Below are 25,343 nucleotides of genomic sequence, written 5' to 3'. Positions count from 1 at the left end.
GGGGGATGGGCGTCTGCTGATGATTGTCAGAGGTAGATGGCCTAGATGTGGGAGCTTTTCTTTAAAATATCAAATGTGACTGCGTCTGAGCATCTGAGCAGGTGACCGTGCCGTTTGCTGAGATGGGAGAAGATGAAAGAGAACAGGTTGAGGAGGAAACCAAGAAAGAACCTGTGGACTGGAAGTGACTCAGGTCGCACAGCCTCGGGGCACAGGTGGACTGTGAGCTGGGTGCCAGTGGCCCTACTGGGCAGCGCGACCTCAGGTTAGAGGGAGCTCTGTACACTGCCCAGCCACCTGCGTTTCCCAGCCTGGGAGCAGCCGAGTCGTGTCCGGAGGTGGCTGGTGGGCATCGGGGCCTCACCTTGGCGTACTTGTAGGTGTTCACGGCGCTCTCCACGCTGAGGGTCTGGGAGCACAGGATCTCGCAGTGCCTCTGCAGGGCGTCCAGCTGGAACAGGCTGGCAGCGGACAGCAGCTGGCGGGGAGGCAAAGGCAGAGGCGGCCTTGGGTGAGCGGTGGACGGGAAGGCGCTGCGTACCTGGCTTCCTCCCAGCGCCCAGGGCCCCGCCCACATCAGCAGGACAAGTCCGAGGGCCTCGATTTATTTCTGCTTTTAAGCCAACTAAGTATGTGCTGGGACACCCAGTGGCACAGCATGGGTGACAGGCGCTCGCTGGGATTCCTGACCTCAGGCGGTCCTCAGTGGTAAGCTACACGCTTTGTCTACCCTCGTCTCTCCAAAGGCTGAGAGCGGGGTTGGGACCTGGCAGATGTCTCAGGCTAGAACAACACAGGCGTGGGGTGAATGGCGAGATGCAGACAGGGGGGCGCTGGGCCCACTGGCCCCAGGGCTGAGTGAATCGGCCAGACCCTCACCTCCAGGATGTCGGCAGTAGGGATGTTCATGGATTCCGTCCCTCCGTGGTACAGGTACTGCATCATCAGCTGCAGCGGGAAGAGGCCCGTGTGAATGTCGGATGGGCCCGCCGTGCCCTCACCCGGCCCCCAGAGTTCACGCCACCTGCTCCCCATGGACCTGCCAGGCTCTTTCTCTGTGTGTCATGCCTGCAGATCCTCCAACCCCCGCTCAAGCTAAGACCCAAGCGTTTGTTTCCCTGATTTCCTGAGGGTATGACCAGCTCTCTTCCATGGAGTGGTTTCTCACAAGGCTCATGGCAGCCCGTGAGCCCAGGAGGGAAGATGGTATTCACAGCCGGGAAACGGAGACCCAAGGAGGGACGCTGATGTGGCTCAGATCACTCAGGTTCCGACTCCCACACCAGAGCCCCCCCAGTGCACCAGGTACTGATCATTCCTCCTTTCACCTAAATTCCAGCCACGGGGCTGGGAGGGAAAGAGGGAGCTGGGGCTCTGCGGGGCCCACAGCCTACGTGGCTACACCCTCAGAAGCCAGCCTCGGCCTTCCCGGCTGTGCTAGGGCTGCACGAGGAGGTGAGAGCCAGAGCTGACACCCTCTTGGATTTGCTTCCTTGGAAAGAAAGCACAGAGCTGCCAGAATCGGGCCAGAGGTCACCTGGCCGCCTGGCCCAGCCCTGTCTGGGGCCCTTGGGATCAGGGGGTCCTGGGATATCAAAGGAGGTGGCCCAGGAAGGAGGGGAACAACATTCAGCTCTGCTGAGATCTAAGTTATAAACGCTGCCATCATGCTGGAGCCTGGGGAGGTTCCCAGCTGGAAAAAGAAAAATGTCCCTGGTTGGCTGAAGAAATAGCCCCAGCAAAGAACTGGCAAGTGTGTAAGTAAACACTGCTCCTGCCGGCACAGTTGGGCTCTGTTCGGATGGGGCCGCAGGCTGACAGAGGCACCAGAGGGTCTAGGGGATGGAGCCCAACCTCTGCGGAGAGGAGCGGGGAGGTGGCCTGGCCAGCCTCGCCTCAGCCCAGGGCCAGTCCAGCCGGAAAGGGGGCTCCCATAGGCCTCTCGTGATCTCACCATTACATGTATGTGTCAGTGCACCCCCACCCCCACCCCCCGAGCATGCTGGGCACCAGCAGGACAGCTGTGGACTATCAGGGCAGAAGCCCTGGGCCCAGGGATGGGAACAGAGCAGGTAGGCAGGTGAAATCTCCCAGGATTCCTTGCTAAGAGATGGCTGCAGGGCAGCCCCTCGGCAAGAGGGGGCCCAGGGGTGCTGCATTTGGGGAGTTGGCTTTGGCAAGTCCCGGCCATCTGTGGTGCCCTGAGGTCATTTGAATGCAGGAGTCTGCAGAAGTCAGAGCAGAATTACTCCCTCGGAGCCTCCTGAGAGAGTGGGGTGGCCGGCAGGCAGAGGTGGATTAGCGTTGCACAACCTGGCACTCCCCAGGGAGGACATGGGTCACCTGCCTCCCAAGGCAGGCAGCCTTCCGGGCCAGGGAGCTGCTCTCAGAAAGGCCCCGGGCAAGAGCCGCTGCTATGCGTGCCCCACCTATCCTGCTGTCTCACATCCCTGCCTCCTGGAGTGCAGGGGTCCTCCCCCAGCACCCATAAATGACTAAAGGGAGCATGGGAGATGGACTGAGCCATTTTAGACGGTGGTTCCTTGGGCTTCTGGGAGACTGATCTCTCCCATTAGGTCGCCAGCCTGTCCTGTGCAAGGCCAGGACCCCGACACCAGTTGCTTCTTGACCTCAGCCCCTAATGGTCACCCCTGCAGCCCATAGTCCCCCACATAGCCTAGAGCCTTTAGTTGCCACTTTGCAGAAAGGAGCTTTCAGCTGGGGTTCAGCAGAGGTCCCAGCCGTCTCCTCCTCCAGGCCTCATCTGCCGCAACTGGCAGCTGGCCTGTGGAGTTTCCATTATGCAACCTCTGATGTTCTCCCAAGCTCAGAGATCAAAAGCCCTGACCTTGATCTTCCACAACCAGGATGGGAGTGTCATGACTTCCTCTGCCTGGCCGGCAGGGCTGGGGTCTCATACTTGGGAGGACAGAGGCAGCCACCCCAGTGCTGCTCAGCCCGTGTGCACGCCGCCCGCCTGGGAGGTCTGGGTAGGGCCTGAGGTTCTGCACTTCCAGCCGGCCCGTGGGCCACGCGCTGCGGGAGCTCCCTGGAGATCGAGGGCCCACCCATGCGGGTGGCGTGTGCCTGTCTGTGCCCATCTGTTGGTTTGCCCAGACCCTTCGTCCAGAGGTTCACACTCAGGAAGTGAGACTGGCTCTGAAGCTACAACCCCGCAGTGGAATGGCTGCCTCTGCCTGGGAAAACCTGACGCTCCAACCTGACTGCTGACTCAGCACAGCTGGGGTGGCACTGGGGACTGTAGGGAAGATTATGACAGACTCACAGCTGCCCCCCAACCCAGGGTGGGGCTCCTGGGGGAGCAGGCATCTCACCAGAGCGTGCAGCCCTGAGACCCACCCACCTGAAAAATGTGGTACTTCATGTCGCCGATCTCAATGGTTTTGCTGCTGTCACCATCCTGTTCTGATTTATTGGTCATCAGCGTCTTGAACCTGCAGCAAGGAGATGAAACCAGGCAAGGCTTGACCGTGACCTAGTTCATCACTGTGTGGGACAGCACTGTCTACCACCTGCTGTCACTGGCCGTGCTCCCAAAGTAATAGTGAGTGACGGTTTACCTCACCTTTAGCTGACAGCCGGGCTGAGCCCGATTCTGTCCCCTCTGCCCCCCCTTATGAATGACCATGAGACCAAGGGCCGGGAAACTGACTCTTCCTTCCAGAATATTTGTTTTCTAGAAATAAAAAAGCAATGATTTGACCAGAAAGACTATAACCTTAGTGCTCCTGGAGAACTCTGGGTCCCGTCCCTTCTGCTCCCTCAGTCCCTCTGCCTCATGCCCCCTGTGGGGTGTGTGGGGTGTGGGGCAGGGCTGCATTGCCGCGTGATGCACTCCGAGGGGCAGAGGCTGCAGGTGTAGCCCCAGCCTCTCTTCCAGCACATCTGTCACCTGGAAGCTGGCACGCACCTGTTAGAAGCGGTCACCAGCAGGACTTTATGTGCATAAAACAGCTTTCCTTCCACGAGGAAGGTTACATCTGACATCTCCTTGTTGTTCAAAAAGTGAGGATCTGTACCAAGAGGGAAGAAAGAAGGGAAATGACTGAGGAGCTGCCTCCGGGGTGTGAGGGCGTAGGGGTGGGACAGAAGGTGAAGAATGGAGGAACGGGGGCCAGGGCCTTGGGAGTGGACACAGAGAATAAGGACAAGAGGGAGAGCAAGGGAAGGAAGAAGAGGGGGGGATGTGGCCAGCCCATGAGGCAGGTGGCTGGTAGGGGGACAGGCCTTCACCTAGCCTGGCCGGCAGGGTCTTCCGGATCTCGGGGATGCTGGGGATGGGGCTGCTGCCATAGCAGTGTGTGAAGATGGTCGCCAGCTGCTGGATGACGGAGTCGTTCTGTGGGGGAGAGGCAGAGAGAGGGCCCGTGAGCCCCACTGCCCACCCGCCCGCCCACTGAAGCTACATCAGGCTGATTTCAAAAGTCTAGGCCAGGATTAGAGCAGCCGCTGTGTCTTGCTTCTCCTGGATCTGCTTTGGCAAGAGATGCCTGTCCCGTCACCACTGATGTCCCAAATTGCTTTTTGGGCCAGGCTCCAGCCCAGACAAATCCATGGCCTCTGCCTTCTGCAGCCAGGCAGCGCAAGTCTGGGCGTGGGGAAGGTGTCCCCCGGTGTGTGGGAGGGTGCCGTGTCATACGTCTGTGTGTGGGGTGGGGAGGGGTGTCCCTGTGTCTGCCTGCCTGTCTCAGTCCATGTGTCTATCCTGTGGTCTGAGTCAGGGTTGTGGGCTCTGGAACGCAGCGGTCTTGACCTGCCCAGTGATATTCACCTTGCTGGTCTTGAGGATGCTGAACATGAGCTGCAAGCCCTCGGTCACCAGCTCCTCGTTGTACTCCTCCTCCTTGATGGAGCCAAAGTCCCGCAGGAGGCTCTGCACCACTGAGTACCGCGACTGGGAGAAGGAGGTCCTCAGGGACTCGATCCAGACGTGCAGCTTCCAGGGGACCCCTGGGCCAGGCAGCGGAAGAAGGGCATGCAGTCATTCAGCAAAGCAACCCCACATTGGGCCCTGAGCCCATCCCACACAGACCTTCTTCCCTGGTGGGCTCTCGGGGATGAGCCAGAGCGCCCCTCCCTCCCCCACCCAAGCCTGTGCCCCATTCCTGCATGCTGCATACGCTCTCAGAGTAGCCCTGGAAGGAAAGCGCCCATTCTCCCCGACAGGCCTCCCGGAGAGGTCAGACGGGACTCCAGGTCCTCATCCGGTGAGGTGGAGGAACCGCTCCAACACAAATGCGGGGAGTCCTGGGGCCATGCTGGCCTCACTGCTCGCTTGGCCCTGGGGTCACTTACTGGGGAGGACCCGTGAATTATAAGCAGGACATGCCGGCCCCTCGCCTGTCTAGAGGCCTGAGGTGAACCCTGTCCTGTCATAGGGCTTTTACCAGCGCCCAGGGCCTGCAACTGCCGTTTAGCAGCTCCCTGGAGTGTGTCTGTGGGGCCACAGCAATTTAAAACTACCTGTGGAGGCCATGACAAAACCCAGTACTGTTCCTGGTAATCAGCGAGAGAGCAGTCTTCCCCCTCAGCTGTGGGTTAAAACAAGGACAGATGGTCCTCTCCCGGGGACCCACTGCAAGGGGCCAGAGCATCCTCGACTCGCTGACTGGAGGCGGGAGTGACCCCCATTTTACAGCGACAAACACTGAGGCTGAGCCGCTGCGCGGGGGCCGTGTGGCCTGCTGCCCTGACCCAGTGCGGGGTGTTTGTGTGCTGTGGCCCCGATGACAGTGACGGCACTGCCTTTTTGCCCTGAGCGCCCGCAGTGAGCCAGCACCAGGCCCTGTGCCTCCCAGGCTGACGTCACGTCTGTAGCTGAGGCTCATCAGTGCTGGCTAACGTGGCACGGCGGGGTCTCACCCAGCTCTCTGTGTAGCCAGCCTCCCTGGAGGATGGGACGCCATAGACTTGCAAACCCAAGGAATGAGAGGTTGGCTGAGGGACAGGAGAGCATCTGGGTAACCAGAAAGGTTGAGTCCTAGTACTACAGGTGCTCAGAGGGCTACACACCGCAGGGCCACGACCACAGTGGGCAGGAGAGGGGGGTCGGAGGGCCGAGGACTTAGGTGAATGCTCAAGATGAATCTCTGCTGAGGCAGGGCCGGGGGCTCAGGGCATGTCCTGTCCTGGCCACCCGCCACCAGGCCTGGGGAGACTGAGCCCTGCCCTGTGCTCTGCTGCCTGTGGCCTGTCTGCCCTTGTGGGCCCTGGCCCTCGCTGGCCTGCTGAAGTGCAGCAGATACATGGATGTGTGCATGTGCATGCATGCCCTGTGTCTCACCCAGTGCCCTCAGCTCCATGGTGATGTCCACGTAGCCATGTTCCGCGCTGTAGTACATGGCCTCCTGCAGAGCCTTCGTGCGGGTCCGGCTCAGCCGCACAGGCCCCTCGCTGCCGCTGCCCTGGCTGGAGGCATCGCTTTCCTCCACGCCCTCGGCCAGGATCTCTTCCAGGGACAGCACGTCTGCTTTGGCCTGCTGTGGCTGCGTCAGGAGCTTCCTCAGGACGTTCCTATGGGCCAAGGGACAAAGGAGGGTGATGCCTGAGGTCCCAACCACGGATGGTGTCCGTGGCCCGGACGGCCTGCCCTGGGACATCTGCGGACACAAAGTGCTCATGATCTTACCCAGCCAGGCAGGCTGGGCCAGGGGTCCCAGCACCTCCGGCCCCCAGACACCTGAGCGGGGTGGGGGAGGGGGCTGGAGACCCCTCTCTCCTGCCATCCTGGTACTGCCGAGAAGTCACGGGCTCTGGGGCCAGGCAGGCTCTGCTATCCTGACTGTATGACCAGATGTTCTGCCCCTCTGAGCCCTGACTGCTTGTCATCTGTAGGACAAGGTGTCGGATTGCCCTCTCTAGGACTTAACGTGGGGCCAAAGTGCCGGCATTGAATGCAGAGCCTGACACACAGCAGTCCTCTGACTTGGCATCCAGCTTCACACAGCACGTGCTTCTACTGACTTCCTTCCACTAATAAGAACATGAAGACTAGTGTTTTATATACAACTTGTTCATACATAACATGTAGAATGTTAGACCTGACAGAGCAGTGTTTCCATGCACTGCTGCACTTACTGTTCTGAAACCCTATGAACATGGCCATCTACGGGTGATGAATACAACTTAAGGTCACACCGGGCAGGGGTGCAGGCCCAGGACTTCTGGTTCCAAGCCCTAGGCTCGTTCTGTCACACCTTGTGGCTTGGGACTCTGGGGTGGTTGCAGCATGGGCAGGCCCAAAGGTCACCTGCCCAGTGGCCCTGCCCAGCCCCCTCCTTGCACCCCTCCCCATTCTGTGATGGAGGCCAGGATGTGCCAGGCAGCCAAGCTCATGGCCCAGAGACCTCCAAGCATTCTGGGGTGGGGACCAGGGCAAGGGTTTGGAACGGGAAGTACGTGTCCACCTGCCCTTCTTCTCTGCCTTCTAATAACCTCCTTTCTGTCTCCCTCTGCTCCCCCAGAGCTGCCTAATGGCTCCAGTCTCAGCCTGCTGCGGCCCTGTCACACCCCTGGGCAGGCTTGGCCGCCACAGTGAGGCCCACCATCTGCTCCCAGAGCAGGATGTGATTTCCCACGGAGCTGCCGGGACCCTCTTCGTGGCCGAGCCATATGCTGTGTGGAAGCGTCTGGAGCCGCTGTGGCTCCGGAGAACCACCACCAAGCACGGGAGGGAAAACAGAGGCCCTGCCCTGGGCATCAGGGGCCCCAGGCTCCAGTCCCAGGTGTGCCGGCGACGGGCTGTGGACCTGTCTAGGCGACCCGCCACCCAGAGTCTCCAGGCCCTACAGCTTCGGGGCCCTGTGCGAGTGGAGGGCCTGGGTCTCCTTTCTGGCTGGCTCACACGCAGCCCCTTTACCCCGTGTCTGGAACGATCTCCAGGCCAAGTTCTCTGCCCCCGTTTCCTGCCCCCACACCACAGGGGGCGGGTACCTGTGGCCGTGGGCGGCCGAGTGGCTGAAGCAGTTCATATCCTCGTGGAGGGAGGAGGCCATGCCGGTGGCCTCCAGCATGCTGAGGAGGGGGTCGGCGCCTCGGCTCAGCAGCAGGCTGACCAGCTCGTAGTTCCCTGAAAGACAGGGTGGACTGAGGATGCTGCCACTGCCCACTTTTGTGCCCCTCTGCTGGGGCTGCCTGGGCACCAGGCTTGGCGGAAACACTGCAGAGGTGGGACCAGGGGTCCCCAAGGGGCCCAGAGGGGCTTTCAAAGCTCGCCACAGGGGTCCACGTGTGAGGCGAGATGTCTAGCTCTAGGCACAGTCTGGGTAGGTGACACAGGAGGGGGGCAGGCAGCACTGCACCTACCGGCCGCAGAGGCGAGCTGCAGAGGAGTCTCCGCGTAGCTGTCCTCGCCGCTGTTCGCGGCCGAGCCCTCCACGTGGGCACCAGCGTCCAGCAGCAGCTGTGGGGGCACAGGGAGGCCGCGTGGGTGTGGTGCTGAGCGGGGGGGCATGTGCGCCAGGCTCGACCCGGCTCACCCAGGCAGCCGAGGAACCAGGACTTCAGAACTCCAGGTGGCCCTTGGGGCTCTCCATTTCTAGAATCTTCCCCTCCACTTCTGTGGCCTTGGGCCAGGCCCCTAAGCTGTGGGGACCTCTGAGCTATTTCTGCAATGACCTTTCTAAGAACTCACACAGATGAGCAGAACAGAAAGCGCTGCCTCCTCTCCCCAACCTACTGGGGGAACCGAGGCCCTGGGAGGCAGCGAGGTGGTGGGGCAGGCGCAGGCGTTGGAGCCAGGAAGAGCCGAGTGCTGATGCAGGCCTCCCGGCCAGTGAGTCACCCCAGCTCCCCCAGCCTCAGTCTCCCTCATCTGGAACATGGGGAGAGGCCTGCCTTGCAGCATTGTTGGGGATCCAGTGCAATGGTGCTCTCCTCTCCACAGGGGCTCAAAACCAGTGGCTCTTAGTTCCCATCAGGGTTCAGGGGCTACCAAGACTGCAGCACAGCCTTGCTGTCTAGGACACCAGCTGGCCTCTCCCCAGCCTGGCAAGGGCTGGGGACACATGGGGCAGGGTTAACAGATACCAGGCAGTCCCAGATGGGCTGGGCCCGCGTGCCTTGGGGCAGGGGTGGCATCTGCACTGCTCCACCAGGTGACTTTCAGTTGTCTCACTTTTCCTGACCAGCTTCTCTGGAGAGAGGCACCTGCCATCCTTCCCAGGTTTCTGGAGACCAAGCCCTCCTCAGAGCCTGTGCTGGGCAGTCTCCGGGAACCCAAGCCTGCCTCTCACTTGGAGACTGGGTCTGTGGGGGCGGTGGGGGGTGGGGTGGGGGGGCTGGCTGACCTGTGAGCCTCCACTCCAGTGTGTGGGGAGCAGGGCATGCCGTCAGCTGGAGACTGTTGTCAGTCAGAAACCAGTCACAGCGCTACCGCCCGAGCCAGCACACCAAGGCGGCATAGAACTGTCCGCCGAGACGAAACTGGGCACCAGACCAGGCAAGTCTGGGGCATATCCCTGCAGGCCAGTCTGGGCTAGGCTGGAACTTCACTCAGGCCTTAGGAGGGCAGTAACCACAAAGCAGGCGGGATGTGCACCAGCCTGGAACCGCCCCTTACTGAGTCCCTGCAGCAGGCCAGGGCTGGGATGACAGCGATGCATAAGCCAGACAGGACTCTCAGGCTAGTGGGCAGCGAGGGCGTTACGTGAACTCCCAGGAAGAAGTGTCAGGTCTGTAGGCCCTGGTGGCCTGAGCAGCAAAGGCATCTGGGAGCCAAGTGACAATGTGGCTGGTGCCTGACTGGGGTTGGAAGCTCCTCTGCCTGCAGCTTCCACTTCTAGGCCTGAACCCACACCAGTCACAGCTACCTCGGCCAAGGTGGCCAACAGCGTGGCTTGGCTCAGGTGAGTCATGCCAACCTGTGTCTTCCCTCAGGAACTGGGAAGGTGGCGCACTGAGCCCGTTAGTGGAAAGAGGCAGGACTGGAAGGTCACCAGGACATAGAGGCAGCTCTGTGGGAGCTCACGAGGGAGCAGAAACAGCGAAGGGTCGGAGAGATGGTTGGCGGAGAGAAAACTGAGCCAGGTGGGTCTCTGCCTTGCTGGCCAGGTGCTTAAGCAGCGCTTCTGGTATCTCGGGTTTGAGGCAATGGTTCAGTCAGTTGAGGCTGGGGCTATGCTTGGGGCCCAGCCCACCCCACAAGCTGAGGGACCTCTGCACACCTGGCAGGAGCTCACCTGAACCACAGAGATGTGTCCATGCAGCACAGCAAAGGTCAGCGAGGTCCAGTGCCGGCTGTCGGGGTGAACGGAGGGGTGCCGGGGGGAGTTGCTTGGAACCTGGGAAAACGCCACAGATGGTCAGTGTCTCGTGGGTGACATTCCCGGGCAGGGCACACAGGCACCTGGGTGAGCTAAGTGGGTACTCTGCAGGGATGGTGACTAGGACTCAACTCAGGTGCTTTCCACATGCAGTTGGTAATGTCTGCCTGGCTCAAAAGGACGTTCAATTAGTTATGCCTGCCTTGGGCAGAGAGGGAGCACTTAATGCCTCAGAGGGTGGTAAGGATGGCTGGGGATTCAGCTGGTAAAGGTAGAAGGCGCTACAGTGACAGAATCACAGCCATTCTCTCTGCTCAACTCCTGCCCCAGCGCACCCCCTCCCAGAAAGCCCAGGTCCCTGCTCACTGTGATCTCTGTGCATCTTGTATTTCCAGTCCTCTGAGACCTCTACCCAGTTGTTCAAAACTGCACCTAGCACGCAGCACGGCTGGTGGAGACCTTGGGGTGTTCTCTTGCTGGGTTATGGGCCTGGGGGCTGCTCTCTGGAGCTCACGCACCTGGAGGTCCAAGTTCGCTCCAGCATCAATCAGCATCTGGACCATTGCTTCGTCCCCGGCAGCACAGGCGTACATCAGTGGCGTCATACCCTGTGTGGACCAAAGGCAGATGCTAACCGATCTGGAAACAGAACACGATGGCACCTCTTCCACAGGTCTCCACCCCAGAAACCACAGGTGCGGGTGTCTGCTTGCCCGCTGCTCATCCGGAGCAGTCCTGTGCCGCGTGCTGGAAAAGCCTGCCTCCCCTGGGCCCACTGCACAGGTGACGCCTGAAGGGTGAGTAGGGGGCATTTCCGTGAGTGCTGCAGGACACCGGACAGGTGAGGAGCACGAGCCGTGTAGCCAGACTTAGGGGCGAGGCCACCTCTGCCATGGGGAGCTGTAAACTTGGTATTCAAGTTACTGGTACCTCTCTGCGCCTCAGTTTCTTCATCATGGGAATGGGAATAACAACAGGATCCACCTCACAGGGGTGTTGTACAGAGGATGAGTCACCATGTATCAAGTGCTCAGTACAGAGTAAGCTTCCCTCGACCACGCTAAGTAACTAAAATAACACTATCACTGCTACTATATTCAACTGCCATCTGCTGACCCACCCTGGGCCCTGCGTGTAACTCACTGTGTGAAGGTGATTACATGCATTATCTCATTTCATCACCATGACACCCCTACGAGGGAGGCTCTGTCATTGTCCCCATTTTACAGATGAGGAGCAGAGAGGGTGATTCCCTTGTCCACAGCCTCACGAGCGAAGAAGGACTCAGACCCCAAACCCAGGTTCACCCTTTGAAGCGTCTCATGGAAGACGGAGCACTGTCTTACTGTCGCATCTCATGCTCTTGACAGGTTCAGGGCGCTTCCAAAAGCTGAGGCCCAGCCCCTGCGAGTTTAGGTGGGTCGTTAACCGGGCCGCCTCCTGGTCGGGAAGCTTTCTCTGGGGCCGGTAACAGCAAAGGCAGCGGTGGAAAGTGTTATTCCACAGCGGGATCCTGGCAAGCGCTTGCCGGAGCCCCATGCTGTTATTTATTAGGTTATTTGTGTGTAGACAAGATCTCCTTACCTCATAAATCCTTGCCTCATGCCCAGAGATAAAGAAAGGGCCTGAGATTAATCATGCGCGCGAGGACGGCTTACCCACAGATCACTGTATAAATACCAAGGCTGTGCGAACGAACAGGACTGAGCGTTTAGACAAGAGCCAACTGCCACGGAGCGAAAATTTGGCTTTGTTTTCTGCCCGCCCTGCACATGCCTGGCCTTTCCCTCCACACATCTGTACACGATTTGGAGCTTAAGGCAGGCTAGGAGCCTTGCGAGGAGAAACTACTTTTTTGTGTGTTGGGCTCATCCCTACTTCAGGAGCATAAAGAGGCTCACTTGAAAGAGGCTGATGAGTAGATTTCAGGGAAAACTATCATATGGACCACAAAAACCAGGATGAACATTTATTGAGCATTTACCGTGAGCCAGAGGCAAAGTCTCATAGTAACCCGATGAGGCAGATACTACTGTCCCCATGTTGGAGGTGAGGAAACTGAGGCTCAGAGAGGTGGAGTTCAAGATGCCACGGTTATGACCTAGCAGCTAAAACCCAGATGTGTCTGAAGCCACAGGCCGTGGGCCTCAGGAGGAAGACCCCCCGCCTCCCAGGGTGAGAGTGCCTACGGAGCCTGGGAACCTGGCGCCTCTGGGAGATCTGACCCAGCCTGCCACCTGCCCACCGCAGCCCCCAGGCCGCAGCCCCACGGTCTCTCTGGCCCAGCACGCGCTCCAACAGTCCCCGCGGCACGGTCTGGGTCCCATCACCTCCCCTCCCTGGGTGCTGTCCCCCTCCTCTCTGCTTCACCCCACTCCTGCCTCCTTTGGGCCTGGCTCAGACCCCCCAGGAGGAAGGCTTCCCTGGCTACGCCTGTCCCACCTGTTGAAGTCCACCTGGTGCCTCGTCACACCCTGTACCATGTGTCACCTCCCCTGAGAGCATTACTTAAACCCTAGCTGCCACTTAACCTTCCCCATGCTCCCGGGCGGTCTTCCCAACCCCAGGGCTCTGGTCCACACTGCAGGTGCTCACACAACAGTGTCAAATAAACACGCTGGACGTTCCCCAGTGGTTAAGGGAGTGGACAGTCCGCAGTGCTTATGGGAGGGGAGTCCAATCGCATGGGTTCCTCTAACCTCAGCTCTGCTCCTTACTAGCTGTGTGACCTTAGGTAAAGCAGCTTCTCAGTCCCCTCATCAATAAAATGAGGATAATAACAGTGCCCACATCGTGGGGCTGTTATTGAGGTTAAATGAATTAATCTGTGTGAAGCGCTTAGAACAATGCCTGGAACGTACCAAGAGCAATATAAATGTTATTCAAGGCAACAAAACAAAGCAAACCAAAAACTCAAGTTAAGTTCTATCCAACATTGTAAACACTGCCTATACTCTCTTTTCTGGCTTCGCCTCACCTCTTTGCACTTCCTACTACACTGTATTTTATATGTTTATACTTCTAGGTTTCCTGTGCGAGAATGTTAACTCCGTGAAGGCAAGGATTCCTGTGGGCCTGGCACGCAGTAGGCGGTACAAGACGCTCCAATGCCAGTTTTGGCGATTATTGTCCGTAGCTCGCTGTCAAGTGGACTCCTCTTGACATTTCCCAGCCCTGCTCCACCTGCGATAGCCTCCAGCCTCCAGGGAGAGGAGGCAGAGTCCCCATTGCAAAGTTCTCCCAAAGGGCCCTAGGGAGGTCTCCAAGCTGATGTCCCACCTAAAACAGGCCAGGTACGACTCCAGGGGCAGCCCGCCTCTTCTGAGAGCACAGGGCTGAACTGCTTGAAGGTGTGGGACAGAAAGGACTGGGCCACCCACTCTGGCAAACATGAGTCCCCACGGACTCCTACATCTGGCTAGCAGAACCTTCAGAACACACCTGGTCGTCCATGGTGTTCACCCCGTCCGGGCCCAGGGCCTCGATCGCCTGGTTGATGAGGTCCGTCCTGCCGCAGTTGAGCATGCGGAAACCCAGGTCCTGGTTGAACTTTTCAGTAGCTGCTCGGGCGTCTAGCCTCCGGAAGGAACTGAAACAGCATTCAGGTCTGTGCAGAAAAGACTCAAGTGTGAATGAGCGTGACTGTGTGCGGACTCTTTCTGCCAGGACATCGCGGCTCCATGAGATGTGACATGGTGTGCCAGGTGATGTGTGGCATGCAGACAGGGCAGGTGGGAAGGACTGGGCATTACTATCCGATCAGCAGCGACTGGCCTTGTCATGCTCAGTGACCTGAAGAACACACTTCTGTTGTTCTATAAACATGTTAAAAAGTCCTCTGAACTCTTGGTAACTGTCAATTGCTAGGAAACAAAGTACCCTCTAAAATGATCGACCGGGGACTGCTCAAGGAGGAAGCCCTGGCCTGGGCTTGGTCCACAGAACATCATTGAATACTTAAAAAAAAAAAAAATCATTTGTTTTTAATGAGAGGGGAAGGGAGGGAGAAAGAGAGGAAGAGAAACATTGATGTGAGAGAAGCATCAATCGGTTGTCTCTTGTAGGTGCCGGGACCAAACTCACAACCTAGTAATGTGCCCCAACCTGGAATCAAATGAGTGACCTTTCGCTTTGCAGGATGACCCCAACCAACTGAGCCACATTGGTCAGGGCTGGTTGAATACTTTTGGCACAGAGAATGTCACAGTCAGCTTATAGAATGGTGGCTGTGGTCACATTCCAGTTCTTAGCTGTACATTCTCTTCCTTCAAGGCTTCTTAGTGAGGCCCTGGTGTACTGAAGAAATGATGAAGAAGAGTCCAGAATCCCATTGCCATCAAGCCATCCTACCAAGAAAATGCACAGGAAACCCCCCCCCCCACCCCCCGGCATCTACAGAGAGTACCACAGGCTTCCAATAGGCAGCTTCAGCCTGGAGCCTTGATTAAGCCAAAGTGTTGAAAGTTCATGTTCCAGACTGAGATTCAGTCATTTGCCATGGAAACAGAGGAGGTCAGGACTGGGGTTTGGGTAGGCCAAAAACCAAAACCAAAAAGAAACAAGGCTCTCATAGGCCAAGGACGACCAGAAGGAGCCTTCTCTGGACCTCCTTGAGGAGACCAATCTCACTGAGAAACATTGGGAAGGAAATGAAGAGTCCAGGTTCGGGGCCAGAGGGACCTGGGTCCAAACTGGGGCACGGCCACGTTGCTACCTGCTTATCCGGGGGCAAATCATTGTTCCTCCCTGACCCTGTTTCTCTATCTGTCATACAGTATGAGCGTTCTAGCCCTTTCTTTCTCTAAAGCTGTCACAAGGACCAAGACGCTGCCCATGAAAAGGAAGGGCGCAGCGCCTGCACTAGAAAGAGAGGAGAGGGCCTGCTGCTGCTGCCCCCCACCCGCAATGTCCCAGACAGTCAGACTGAGAGACCCTCTGCCCACGCCCAAATGTGTGTCTGCTGTGCACCAGCCCGGCAGCTGCAGAAGACGCACCCCGAAAGCAGCCAAGGTCCAGAGTGGCGGTTCTACCTGGCTTGGCAGGCACACAGGACACCCTGAGAGCGGCTTGGACATGCTTCGGTCCCTGCTCACTGCCTTCTCCCCACCCCCAGCAGAGGGAGGGACAGAGCCACAGCCAGGGGTTGGCATGGAAGCCAGGCGCCCTCCCGCCTCACTGCCCCCAGTTTCTCACTTGAGCTGCCGGGGCTCGCAGTCCAGGCCGGGCAGCAGCAGCCGGGCCGCCTGCCGGATGTCGCCGCTGTCCACGGTGAGGCTGCGGCGGTGCTCTGCGTAGGTGATGGCCACGCGCATCCATTCCATCAATGGGGGCAGCAGCATGAAGGGCCTGCGGGGCAGCAGCGGGAGAGGGTCAGGCCCAGGCGGTGGGGTGCTCTCAGAGCGCAGAGGGGACCCCTGCAGCAGGTGCTCTCAGAGAACGGCCACAGAGGCCGGGCACCCTGTAACCCCCAAGCTGTGAGGCGTGGCAGGGACCTGGCCCTTCTCCTCCAGCCACTCCAGGGTGTCCCATTCCATAGAAGCTGTGTTGTGAGTCAGAAGGAATTCCTACCATGGGCCAGGAGCAGAGGCTGAGAGGGCGGCCCGTGAAAGAAGGGGTTGCGGGAGACTCCTGCCCCTCCAAAGAACTCAGACAGGCCTGCCTCTCTGCAGAGGGGAGAGACTGCCTCCTGCGTAGCACGGGGCAGAGGAGCAACCGACAGACCCAGGTTGCGAGCCCAGCTTTGCCGTTAGCAGCTGCGCTCCTTCCTCACCACAGATGCCCCGAGCCTGTTTCCTTGGCCTGTGAGGCAGGTTAATACCTACTTCTGGGGGTTGTCACGAGGCTAAATGAGACGACGCACATCCTACTACATGGCATCGCTGACAGTCATTCCTTCCTCAGCCCGCACCTGGGCGGAGGTGGGCCTGCCGTCACTTCGGTGGCAGGCCCGCGCTGCCCAGCTTGGTGCCTGACCTACGAGAGGAGCGGTCGAGGTGACCTGTGTAGCACTAAGACCCTGCGGCCCCAGCGTGGGGCACTAGACAGGCCTCCTCGGAGAGGCACCATTCACAGGGTATTCTATTGTGTCACCAGGGGGCACCATACACAGGCCATGCGATCAGTGCCCCCTGGGCTTGAGCCACACATTGGCCCTGCCACTCAGGGCCCCCGCCCTCTCCCTTCCCCAGACCCTTCCGCCCCCACACCACTTGATCTTTGTTCCACCAGGAGAGGTGGGGCCGCCCACTACTGAGGAGAGGTTTCCTCTCACCTTCCACAGGTCAAGGTGACCCCGGAACCCTGCCCGTTGGGGCCGTTCTCTACAATGACAGCCCAAGAGCTGGCTCTGCTCCTCGTGTACGCCTTACCCTCCCCGCCCTCCCCGCCCTCCTGATGCCTGCTCTGTGTCCTTCCTTTTAAACTAGGCCAGGGGCTGGCAGCCGGGGGACCTACACACCCCGCTTGCTCTGGTCCTTGGCTCCTCGAGCACCGGGCCCCTACTGTCACCAACACTGTCCCCTAGATGCGCAGAGGCTCTCTGACCAGGAAGAGGCCCTCCTCTCCCCAGCTGCCGAGTGAGTGAGTCAGCTGCAGGGCACCACCAGGCACCCTCAGATCGCAGAGCGCAGATCTCCAAAAGCTGAGGTCACTGCAAAGTTTTAAAAGCTTCTTTCCGTATGGGCAGAGGCTGCTTTTCCTTATGTCTTTTTGAAACAAAATAATCAGATTCTGGGATCTGGAAGGCAGTTCATTTGGAAGTTATTCTGATGTTCTGATTCTGCCATTTGAGAAACTATATCTGGGTCTGAGTCACTTAACTGGTGTACTGAATGTACCGGTCAGTGTGGTGAGGAAGAGGCCGTGGGTCGGGAGGGCCTGGCCAGGCCTGGCCATCTGGAATGCCCAGAACCTATTTTCCAGCCCCGGCTCTTACTCTTCACCAGACCACTGGGTACTCAGGGTTCTCAAGCCCATCCTAACCGTTCCTACCCCTCATGGGCACGAAGCAGCTCTCACCTCTGCCTGTCCAGATACCATTGCTCCTTCAAGGCTCAGTTCCAGAAACCTCCCCAGGTCCCCTATCTCCAAAGAAAATAATCTCTTCCTGCTCCAAGATCCCTTAGAACTCTCTCTTCTAGTCATGAACGTGTCTCTTCCTGACTAGACTATCCCGCCTCCGGGAAAAAGCCTTCGTCTTCTCTGCCTTCCCCAACACGTGCCCAGCATGGGCTAGACACAGCAGGGCCTCAACAGACGTTTGCTGAATGACTGAAAGTATGACTGAGCATCAGGAACTTAGTGTAATGCGTCCAAGTCTTCAGTTCTGGACCAAGTTCTATATTATCTGTTCCTGCCCAGAAAAGAATGGCATGTAATTTTCAAGGGTGCAGTGTTCACGCGTCAAGAGTGGGAAGCCAGGAATCCATGGTGGAACTTGTAGACTCTATAAAGGACCAACAATCCATTTGTGAATTACCCGTTTGCAAGATCTTTCTTGATTACAAGTGCCCATCTGAATTACCCCCAAATATTTCTGGATTTTACAATTCTTACATGACAATGCTTCAAGGCAAGCTCAAAGATACACACACACACACACACACACACACATATCAATATCTATATCTATCTATCTATACCTATATCTATCTATCTATCTATCTATCTATCTATCTTTCTATCTATCAATCAGTCCTTTTCCTCCAAGGGGATGGTTTCATCTGAACCACCAGCCCTGGAGAATGAGGTGTAAACAAAAAGATAGTTTGTGGATTTGCCAGCCATTCTTCCCCACTGTGGCCAACAGCCAAGACAAAGCTCCAAGTGCAGCCACTAAAGCTTGAGGTGGCACCTCTTAGCTGCACTAGGGGAAACTCAAGAGGAGACTTGGGAAATCATGAAGTCTAATCAGATGGTGTCATGATTCATTGTTTTGTGTCCCTTAAAACTCAGCACATGGAAAAAAAATTCAGAATTGATAACCCCAGTGGGCAGATACTGGGAATTGGCTCATTCGGCCTCAATTTCACCATCTTTGTTGGAGACATGGAAAGCTGAAAACTACACTTCCCAGACTCCTTTGCAGCCAGGATTCTGGATGCAAAACTGGTTTCACCATTAAGATGTAGCTGCATGAGATCTGGTAAAGAAATATGAGGCGGAGACCATCGACAGGCCCCCTTTGCCCATTTATGCTGCACCAGGCCATGAAACATGAGGTCTTTTATTTTATTTTTTCCTAGAGAGCATCCCAGTGGCCATTCCCACCTTCCTGGGTGCTTCAGAGGCAGTGGTGGGGCTACTGAAAGCAATAGCAAAGACTTCTTGATTTCAGCTTCAATCCTGAATTGAAGGAGCTGTTTCAGAGGGAGCAGTACCCACCCCTACCCATAGACAAGTTCTGTATTATCCTTGAAGTCACTCCTAAAGGCTCAGCCTCAGACCTCCTCCTCGAGCCATTCCCATGATTCTATTGGTACCTAATTCCCTGCATGCAATCCCTTCCTGCTTCAAATACCTAGGGTGGTTTCTATTTCTTGAACTGGACACTGATGAACACTCCCAGCATACAGAAATCCTCGAGGGTCAAGATGGTTCCTCTGCCTCTGGGGTGGCGGCTGGTGTCCACCTGTCCACAAATAAGACCCTGCCCACGCCCAAGCCCACCTCTTCAGGCCTTGCTCTTCGGCCTACCCACCTCCAGGCCTGTGGACCATGGGAAGGTAAAATGACAGGCAATTCACAGGCGTTCTCAGTGACATAGTACCCTTGGCCCGTGGGTTCCTGGTTACTATTTCCTTTCTGGTAATTTCATCTAGCCCACTGGGCATGCCAAGAAGAGCTCACTTGCTTTACTGGACATTCTGGAAAATCCCTATAAAAAATCCCCGGGGCTGTAGCTGCGCCCTAACTCCAGGGTGAAAGGGCTCCAGAGGAGCCAAGCTGGGAAGGACTGATATTTGCATTGTCCCCAGTGTCTCTCTACTTTGTCTGCCAACCGCCCCCCCCCCCCCAAAGAAAAAGGCTGTTTCCCTCTCCTGCCTTTGCCCTATGATGCACTTGGCCGAAAGCTTTTCAGTGCCAGAGTGCACAGGTCTGCAGTGCAAGAGCCAGTGAGAGCAGGGCAGGGAGGATGAGCGGGGCAGAGAGAGAGGGGGGCAGAGAGAGAGGGGGGCAGAGAGAGAGGGGGGCAGAGAGAGAGCGGGGCAGGGAGATCGGGGCAGGGAGAGCGGGGCAGGGAGAGACGGGGCAGAGAGAGACGGGGCAGAGAGAGACGGGGCAGAGAGAGAGACTGGGGCAGGGAGGGCGAGTGGGGCAGAGACCAAGGCAGGGAGAGCGGGGCAGGGAGAGAGACCAGGGCAGGGAGAGAGACTGGGGCAGAGAGAGACCAGGGCAGGGAGAGAGACCGGGGCAGGGAGAGAGACCGGGGCAGGGAGAGAGACCGGGGCAGGGAGAGAGACCGGGGCAGAGAGAGACCGGGGCAGGGAGAGAGACCGGGGCAGGGAAAGCGGGGCAGAGAGAGAGCGGGGCAGGGAGAGCGGGGCAGGGCTGAAGGAGCCCCCTTTGTTCTGCCCTCTGGCCCCAGGCTTCCCCTCTGCTGGGCCTGTTTGTTCAGAGCTTTGGTCTCGGGATTTCCTTTGTCCTCTCACAAATGACTGAGCCCCCTGCCCCAAGGGCTTTTGTGTGCATGTGTTATTCTACTGATGTTCTCCCATATCAGAAATTAAAACTGAGAAAATGTTAAAACATCTGAATACACAGGCACACATCCCATCAGCCACCGGAGTGATAAACCACACAACTGCCTGTCACTGTGCTGCTGGAAAACCCTCCCGGACCCCTGTAAGGAGAGCCAAGTGAAAGGCAAGGAAAACATGGTAAGGAAAGGAATTGTGGCCCTGTGAGCTTCCGGAACGTCTCTGGGACCGCAGACCCCACTTGGAAGGCTGCTGCCTTAGGCAAATGTGGCCGATCCCTATGACAAGGCTGCCCTGGGTTGGCAGGCGGCGGCGGGTGTGGGCTGGGAGGCTGGCCCCGCTGGCACACGGTCTGGCCAATTCTAGAATGATGTGCGGTTTGCATCCGCAGTTCTGGCCCGGGATCTGAGGGTCCCACATGCCTTCTCTGCAGCATCCTCACTGGGAGAAAGTTCTAGTGTCTTGGAAGCAACTGAACTGGCTCTGTAACCTTGCGCAGGTCATTACCCTCCCTGGGCCTGTTTTTCTATTAAAGACGGATGGTTTAAATCAGTGTTTCTGGACATTTTGCATCGTGAGAAGCCCTTTGCTGTTATTCCACAGGCTCTGTGTGACGAGAGCTGTATCTACGGGACAGTGACCCGGGCTGTGCAGAGCTGGAACCCAGTGCCTCGCCCATGGACTACACTGTGATCCTGGGCAAGTTACCTCACCTCTCGGGCTCAGTTCCGCATCAGCAAAACGGGCGCAACTACTGGGACCACCTCACAAGAAGTATGTATGTGAAGTGCTTAGCAGGGCGTTTGGCTCATGGTTAAGTTCTCGATAAAGGTTAACTGTCATTTCTATTTTAGTATCTGTTGACTGAGAAAATACATGATAGCAAAAAAAGACTGTAGGAACCTGGTCCTATTAAAATGCCCCAGCTCCAGCCTTCTTCAGGCCCAGCCCCTTCTGTCCCCGGCAAGTATAAACATGGAAAGCTTGCAAAAGCCTGCCGGCAAGCAGCCCACCATCCATCTAATAAAACAGAGAAAACAAATGTGATGTCGAATGTGATCTGGAAATCGTCGCTGGTGGTGCAGGCGCTTGGCCTTGGCCATCAAGAACCCCGCGTGGGGGAAGGACCAACAACGAGGACATGGCCTAGGGGCTGGGGGACATGAACAAGGGGTGCTGGTGGGGGTGGGATAAACTTATTGCTGCCCCCCACCCCGCCCCTGCACACACCAAGTCCTATTGGTGGTCTAACCTACAAAACCCCATCCACATTCATGCAAACACATCCTGTCAGTCCCTGCTGTGACAAACAAAGCCACTTAAAAGGGTCATCAACTGGTGGTAGCATTTCTCTTTGTGTACTTAAGGAAACTACGTTTGTCATGGGATGGGGTGGGGGGTGCGGAAAACACACAGATGAAAAAGAATCTTTTACATGAAGAGGGTGAGAAGAGGAAAGAAACCCCGTGAGGCCGGCTCCGGTGCCCAGGGTCACAGAGCCCGTTCAGCAGCCACACAGAGACCAGACCGACGCATCACGACACAGTTTCTCTTCGTCCTTCTTTAAGTGAGTCATACAGATAAGCCTGCCTACACCAAGCCAGTGGCCTTGTAAGGCCCTTCAACGGGACCGGGTCTGCAAAAGCCATTTTCCCCGTTAAAAAAATGAAAGAGAGTAAACTTCTTAAGGCCTTGGTTTTAAGAGGTCCCTTCAGACTGGAAAAAAAAAACCCAAAAAACCCCTGCCCCACTCAGCAAGCATATGATTTATTGGGATTACAGTCCTATAAGCAGTGTCTTAACAACACAGAACAGGAAACGCCTCCAATTTCCAGCTCAAAGGAGGCTCTGTTCTCTCTTGAGGTGGGCAGGGGCCTCCGGGAAAGAGTCAGGTTGGCAGATGGGCCACTGCAGCCCCAGGCGTGAGAAGGCCTGAGCCTCTGTCCGCAACCGGCAGGCCGAGTCTGGGGCCAGCAGGCATGTCCCCGCTGTGCCCACCCATGAGGAACTGATTATGAGTGTTCAGGCAGACCCCGGATGTGCCCACTGGCTGCAAAGGGCCTTGAGACCTGGCCAAGCTCAGCCCTGAGAAAACTGGGCTGTGGTTTCTCCGCTTCCACCCTTGGCTGGGAGCACAGCGGGCTCTGGGGTACGGACCTGGCCCCCAGGGCTGGGAGGGTTTGCAGGGTCCATGGTGCCTTAGGCTGGCCCCCTAATAAGCTCTCCCCGTCACTCTATGCCCAGCCCAGCCCAAGCTATGAGCACACTTAAGACTAGGAGAGGCATCTCACAGGGACCAGGCAGATGGTTGCAGATGACAATCAAGGTTGGGGGTGGCTGGAATGTCTCCCACCCTCAGCCCTAAATTCTTCCAGTGACTCTGCCCCACCTTCAGTGGGAGCCACTGCAAGACTGGGGTTGCAGGGGGTGATTTCCCTGCCATCACCTTCTCACGGGCCTCGCCGTGAGCGTGTGGCTCCCATGCCCATCCCTACTGTGCTATCTGGGTTGGGGCTGGCGACGGAACCTGTGAAGATGCTACACTGTTCCCCATCCGGCGACAGTTTCACAGGCAGAGATTTCTCTGGGAAGGTCGAGGTCAGCTCTGTGTCAAGCTTTGAGGTCCATAGCACAGGTTCCCCAAAATGTCTAGAGAGCCGCGGTGGCCAAACGTCCACAGAGAACAAACCCAACATTGTCCCACTGAAGTCAGACTGTACTCCTAGCACAAAGGAAGCTGTTCTAGTCCAGTTCACATCTTGGACTAATTATTTTTCTAGAATTGCTAGGTAAGCCAGAATGGTTTGGCTCAGCTTGGAGTCAGAGCTGGGCAGGCATCTTTCTGTGACCCACAGCCCATCCTCTCCTGTCACCGTGCTGCCTCAGAACCTGGAGCTAACTAATGCCCGGCACAATCTCCCTTTAGAGACAGGTGACTTCTGTTAGAGGCAGAGCTTAGGGCTTTGTGTGGGGAAAATACATTTTCCTTACTAAAATTCATCTGGTACAGATTAGAGGCACTAGATAAAGCTCCACTTGTCTACATATGCATATGGGTATAAATTCAGAGTACAACCAAATCGTGATTAGCTGTGTGTGATTTCCAGACCTGTTCTTGGGGGGCTCCCTTCAGGCCCCAGTGCAGCCTAAAAGCAGCATTGGAATGGGAGGACGAATATGTGACACCTGGGACATCCTGGATGGCTCCCGGGGCATCCAGGAGTGACAGAAAAACACGGACAATGACCACTGACAGGGCACTTCTTAAGCACCTGGCACTGTTTTAAGCCTTTTGTATCTATGGCTTCATTCGATCCTCCTGTCTACTGTATGAAGCGGGTACTGTTATTATTCTCATCTTACACATGGGGAAACTGAGGTCGGAGAGGTGTAGCCACCTGTCTGAGGTCATGCACCTCGGAAGTGGCCAAGCTGGGATGTGATTTCAGGTAGCTCCTAAATAATACACCCCACTGCCACTCAGCCGAGCAGATCGGCCCTGGCCTTCCATTTCCGGGACCCTGCCCCATCGCCCTCACCTCAGAGATGGTGAGTACTAGGCACACGAACCACATCATTTGTCATCCACACCGGGTCGCGTTCGAGAGGGAAAAGGAGGGCTCTTACGAACAACATCAGGACAGCAGACGTAAATCAGAGCTGTGCCAGGCACACCGAACATCTGGTTGCCCTGCTGTTAGGGCACCCGGATGAAGAGACTCTGCCGGGCCCACGCCATCCCTGCAGGCAGTGGGAGGCCCGCCCTGCCCACCCACCCTGACGCAGGCCTCCATTCTCCCTCCTGCACTTAGCCCATGTTGTCATTATTATATGTGCATGGCTCTGTCTGCTTCCTCTTCTGGACTGTCATTTCTCTTAAGGCAGAGACCATTTTCTCACTATTGTTTCCCACCTCTGAGCACAGGAGCCTCTGTGAAACCCACTCTTTGAATTTTTGAAGGCATTGCACGTGTCTCTCTTGGAGGCCAAGCCCTCCGGCTGCCCACGTGTTTTCGGGGTCTGCTTTTACTCCAGAATGTTCTCAGTCAGGCAAATGAGCTCAGGAAATGGGGAACTGCTTTGTGTTCCATTCTTGGAAGCTTGAGTTGGCTTAGGTATTGGCAAGTGGTTCTCTCCAGAAGAAAAGAAAATACTTCCCAGGTAAAAGATGCCTATTTCATAGGAGAATTTTCTGCCCAGGAACAGCTCTCTAGGGGTAGCCTGGCTGACTGGGGCTAAGGCATTTTCTGGGAGGGCAGCCAGGATCCTGGGATCACGCCTGGGATCAGGGAAGAAAATGGCAGACTGGTTCTGCACATGTCCACGCGGCTTTGGGCCCTGGTGGAGGGGACATGGCCTGATTCCAGGTGGCATCCTTAGTGGGTGGCATGGTATAGATTCCGGGGCAGACGGCACGCAGGCCACCACCCCCGTCACCCTTTCCCACACACAGGGAGGGCTCGGGTGCTGCATGGTCCAGGGCGTCTAGCCCATTCCTCAGGCCAAGCTCCCAGAGCAGCACTGGGCAGGGGGGCGGGCAGCTGGTCTGGCAGGCCAGAGTATCACTGCCTCCCACACACCTGGAATGGCGTGGTGTGAAAGCAGGCTCTCTCCACGGTGCCGGGTGTGGCTCCCTTGGCCTACGGACCACGCCTCACCTATCGGGCTCACGGCTGCCATGTGCAAGAGACCGGCCTTCTTCGCCCCTGCTCAGCATCTGTGGTGGCTGGCGGTGACCACACACTCTTTCACCATATGGAAGCCAGACAAGAAGGCCTCCAACCTGTTCAAACACATGCCCCTCCCAAGGGCACTTGCCACCACCCACTCTCCTCTGTGAAGGAGGCAGACCTGGGAGGACCCTGGGGCTTAGCTCTGCTTCATTTATCCCACCAGACACCTGCTGGGCAGCAGGGCCGGATGGGGGGCTTTTGTTTAGTGTTTCCGGATAGGAATTCCTGTTTGGATTCCGTTAAGTGAAATCCCACAGCCCCCACCTTCCCCACATCCCACTGTCTAAGGCAGAAAGTTAACTTATTTAGACTGTCAGGTAAAGAGTTTCCAGAAACTTCTAAAGGGAGATAGGGGCATGGGGCTCTTGAGGCAGGACAGAAATGCCCACGTGAAAGGGGGAGATTCCTGACTGGCACCTCATGGCTTTGACCCAACCCAACCAGAGAAAGAGGAAAAGATGGTGCAGACTCCCAGAACCTGACCCTGCTTCTGCACCCACATCCCAGCCACAGGCTCAGGCAAGACTCTGGCATCGGCTTCGGAGCAGCAAAGCCTCACAGCTATGCTGTGCTGAGGGCCTACTGTGTGCTAGGTAAGCATGGGGCCATTTTGCACACATGGCCCCAGT

General features: G+C 57.0%; 1 protein-coding gene across 2 annotated transcripts in view; it reads right to left on the bottom strand.

Moving 5' to 3' along the window:
- ABTB2 (ankyrin repeat and BTB domain containing 2) overlaps nt 1–25,343 on the bottom strand; it is a 172,340-nt gene that overhangs the window by 1,826 nt on the left and 145,171 nt on the right. For both annotated transcript variants that reach the window (XM_090262785.1, XM_090262779.1), the window contains exons 4-16: nt 15,477–15,629; nt 13,725–13,890; nt 10,802–10,891; nt 10,200–10,301; nt 8,326–8,422; nt 7,954–8,089; nt 6,305–6,534; nt 4,793–4,971; nt 4,255–4,360; nt 3,932–4,034; nt 3,365–3,455; nt 880–948; nt 365–478 (exon numbers count right to left, since the gene is read on the bottom strand). In XM_090262785.1, coding sequence (XP_090118911.1) covers nt 365–478; nt 880–948; nt 3,365–3,455; nt 3,932–4,034; nt 4,255–4,360; nt 4,793–4,971; nt 6,305–6,534; nt 7,954–8,089; nt 8,326–8,422; nt 10,200–10,301; nt 10,802–10,891; nt 13,725–13,890; nt 15,477–15,629 — 1,636 coding nt within the window. The remainder of the gene's footprint in view (nt 1–364; nt 479–879; nt 949–3,364; nt 3,456–3,931; nt 4,035–4,254; nt 4,361–4,792; nt 4,972–6,304; nt 6,535–7,953; nt 8,090–8,325; nt 8,423–10,199; nt 10,302–10,801; nt 10,892–13,724; nt 13,891–15,476; nt 15,630–25,343) is intronic.

Source organism: Furipterus horrens, unplaced genomic scaffold (assembly GCF_987537825.1).
Source record: "Furipterus horrens unplaced genomic scaffold, mFurHor1.1.pri manual_scaffold_2, whole genome shotgun sequence".
Taxonomy (NCBI): Eukaryota; Metazoa; Chordata; class Mammalia; order Chiroptera; family Furipteridae; genus Furipterus; species Furipterus horrens.
This window is presented reverse-complemented; position numbering and strand designations above follow the sequence as displayed.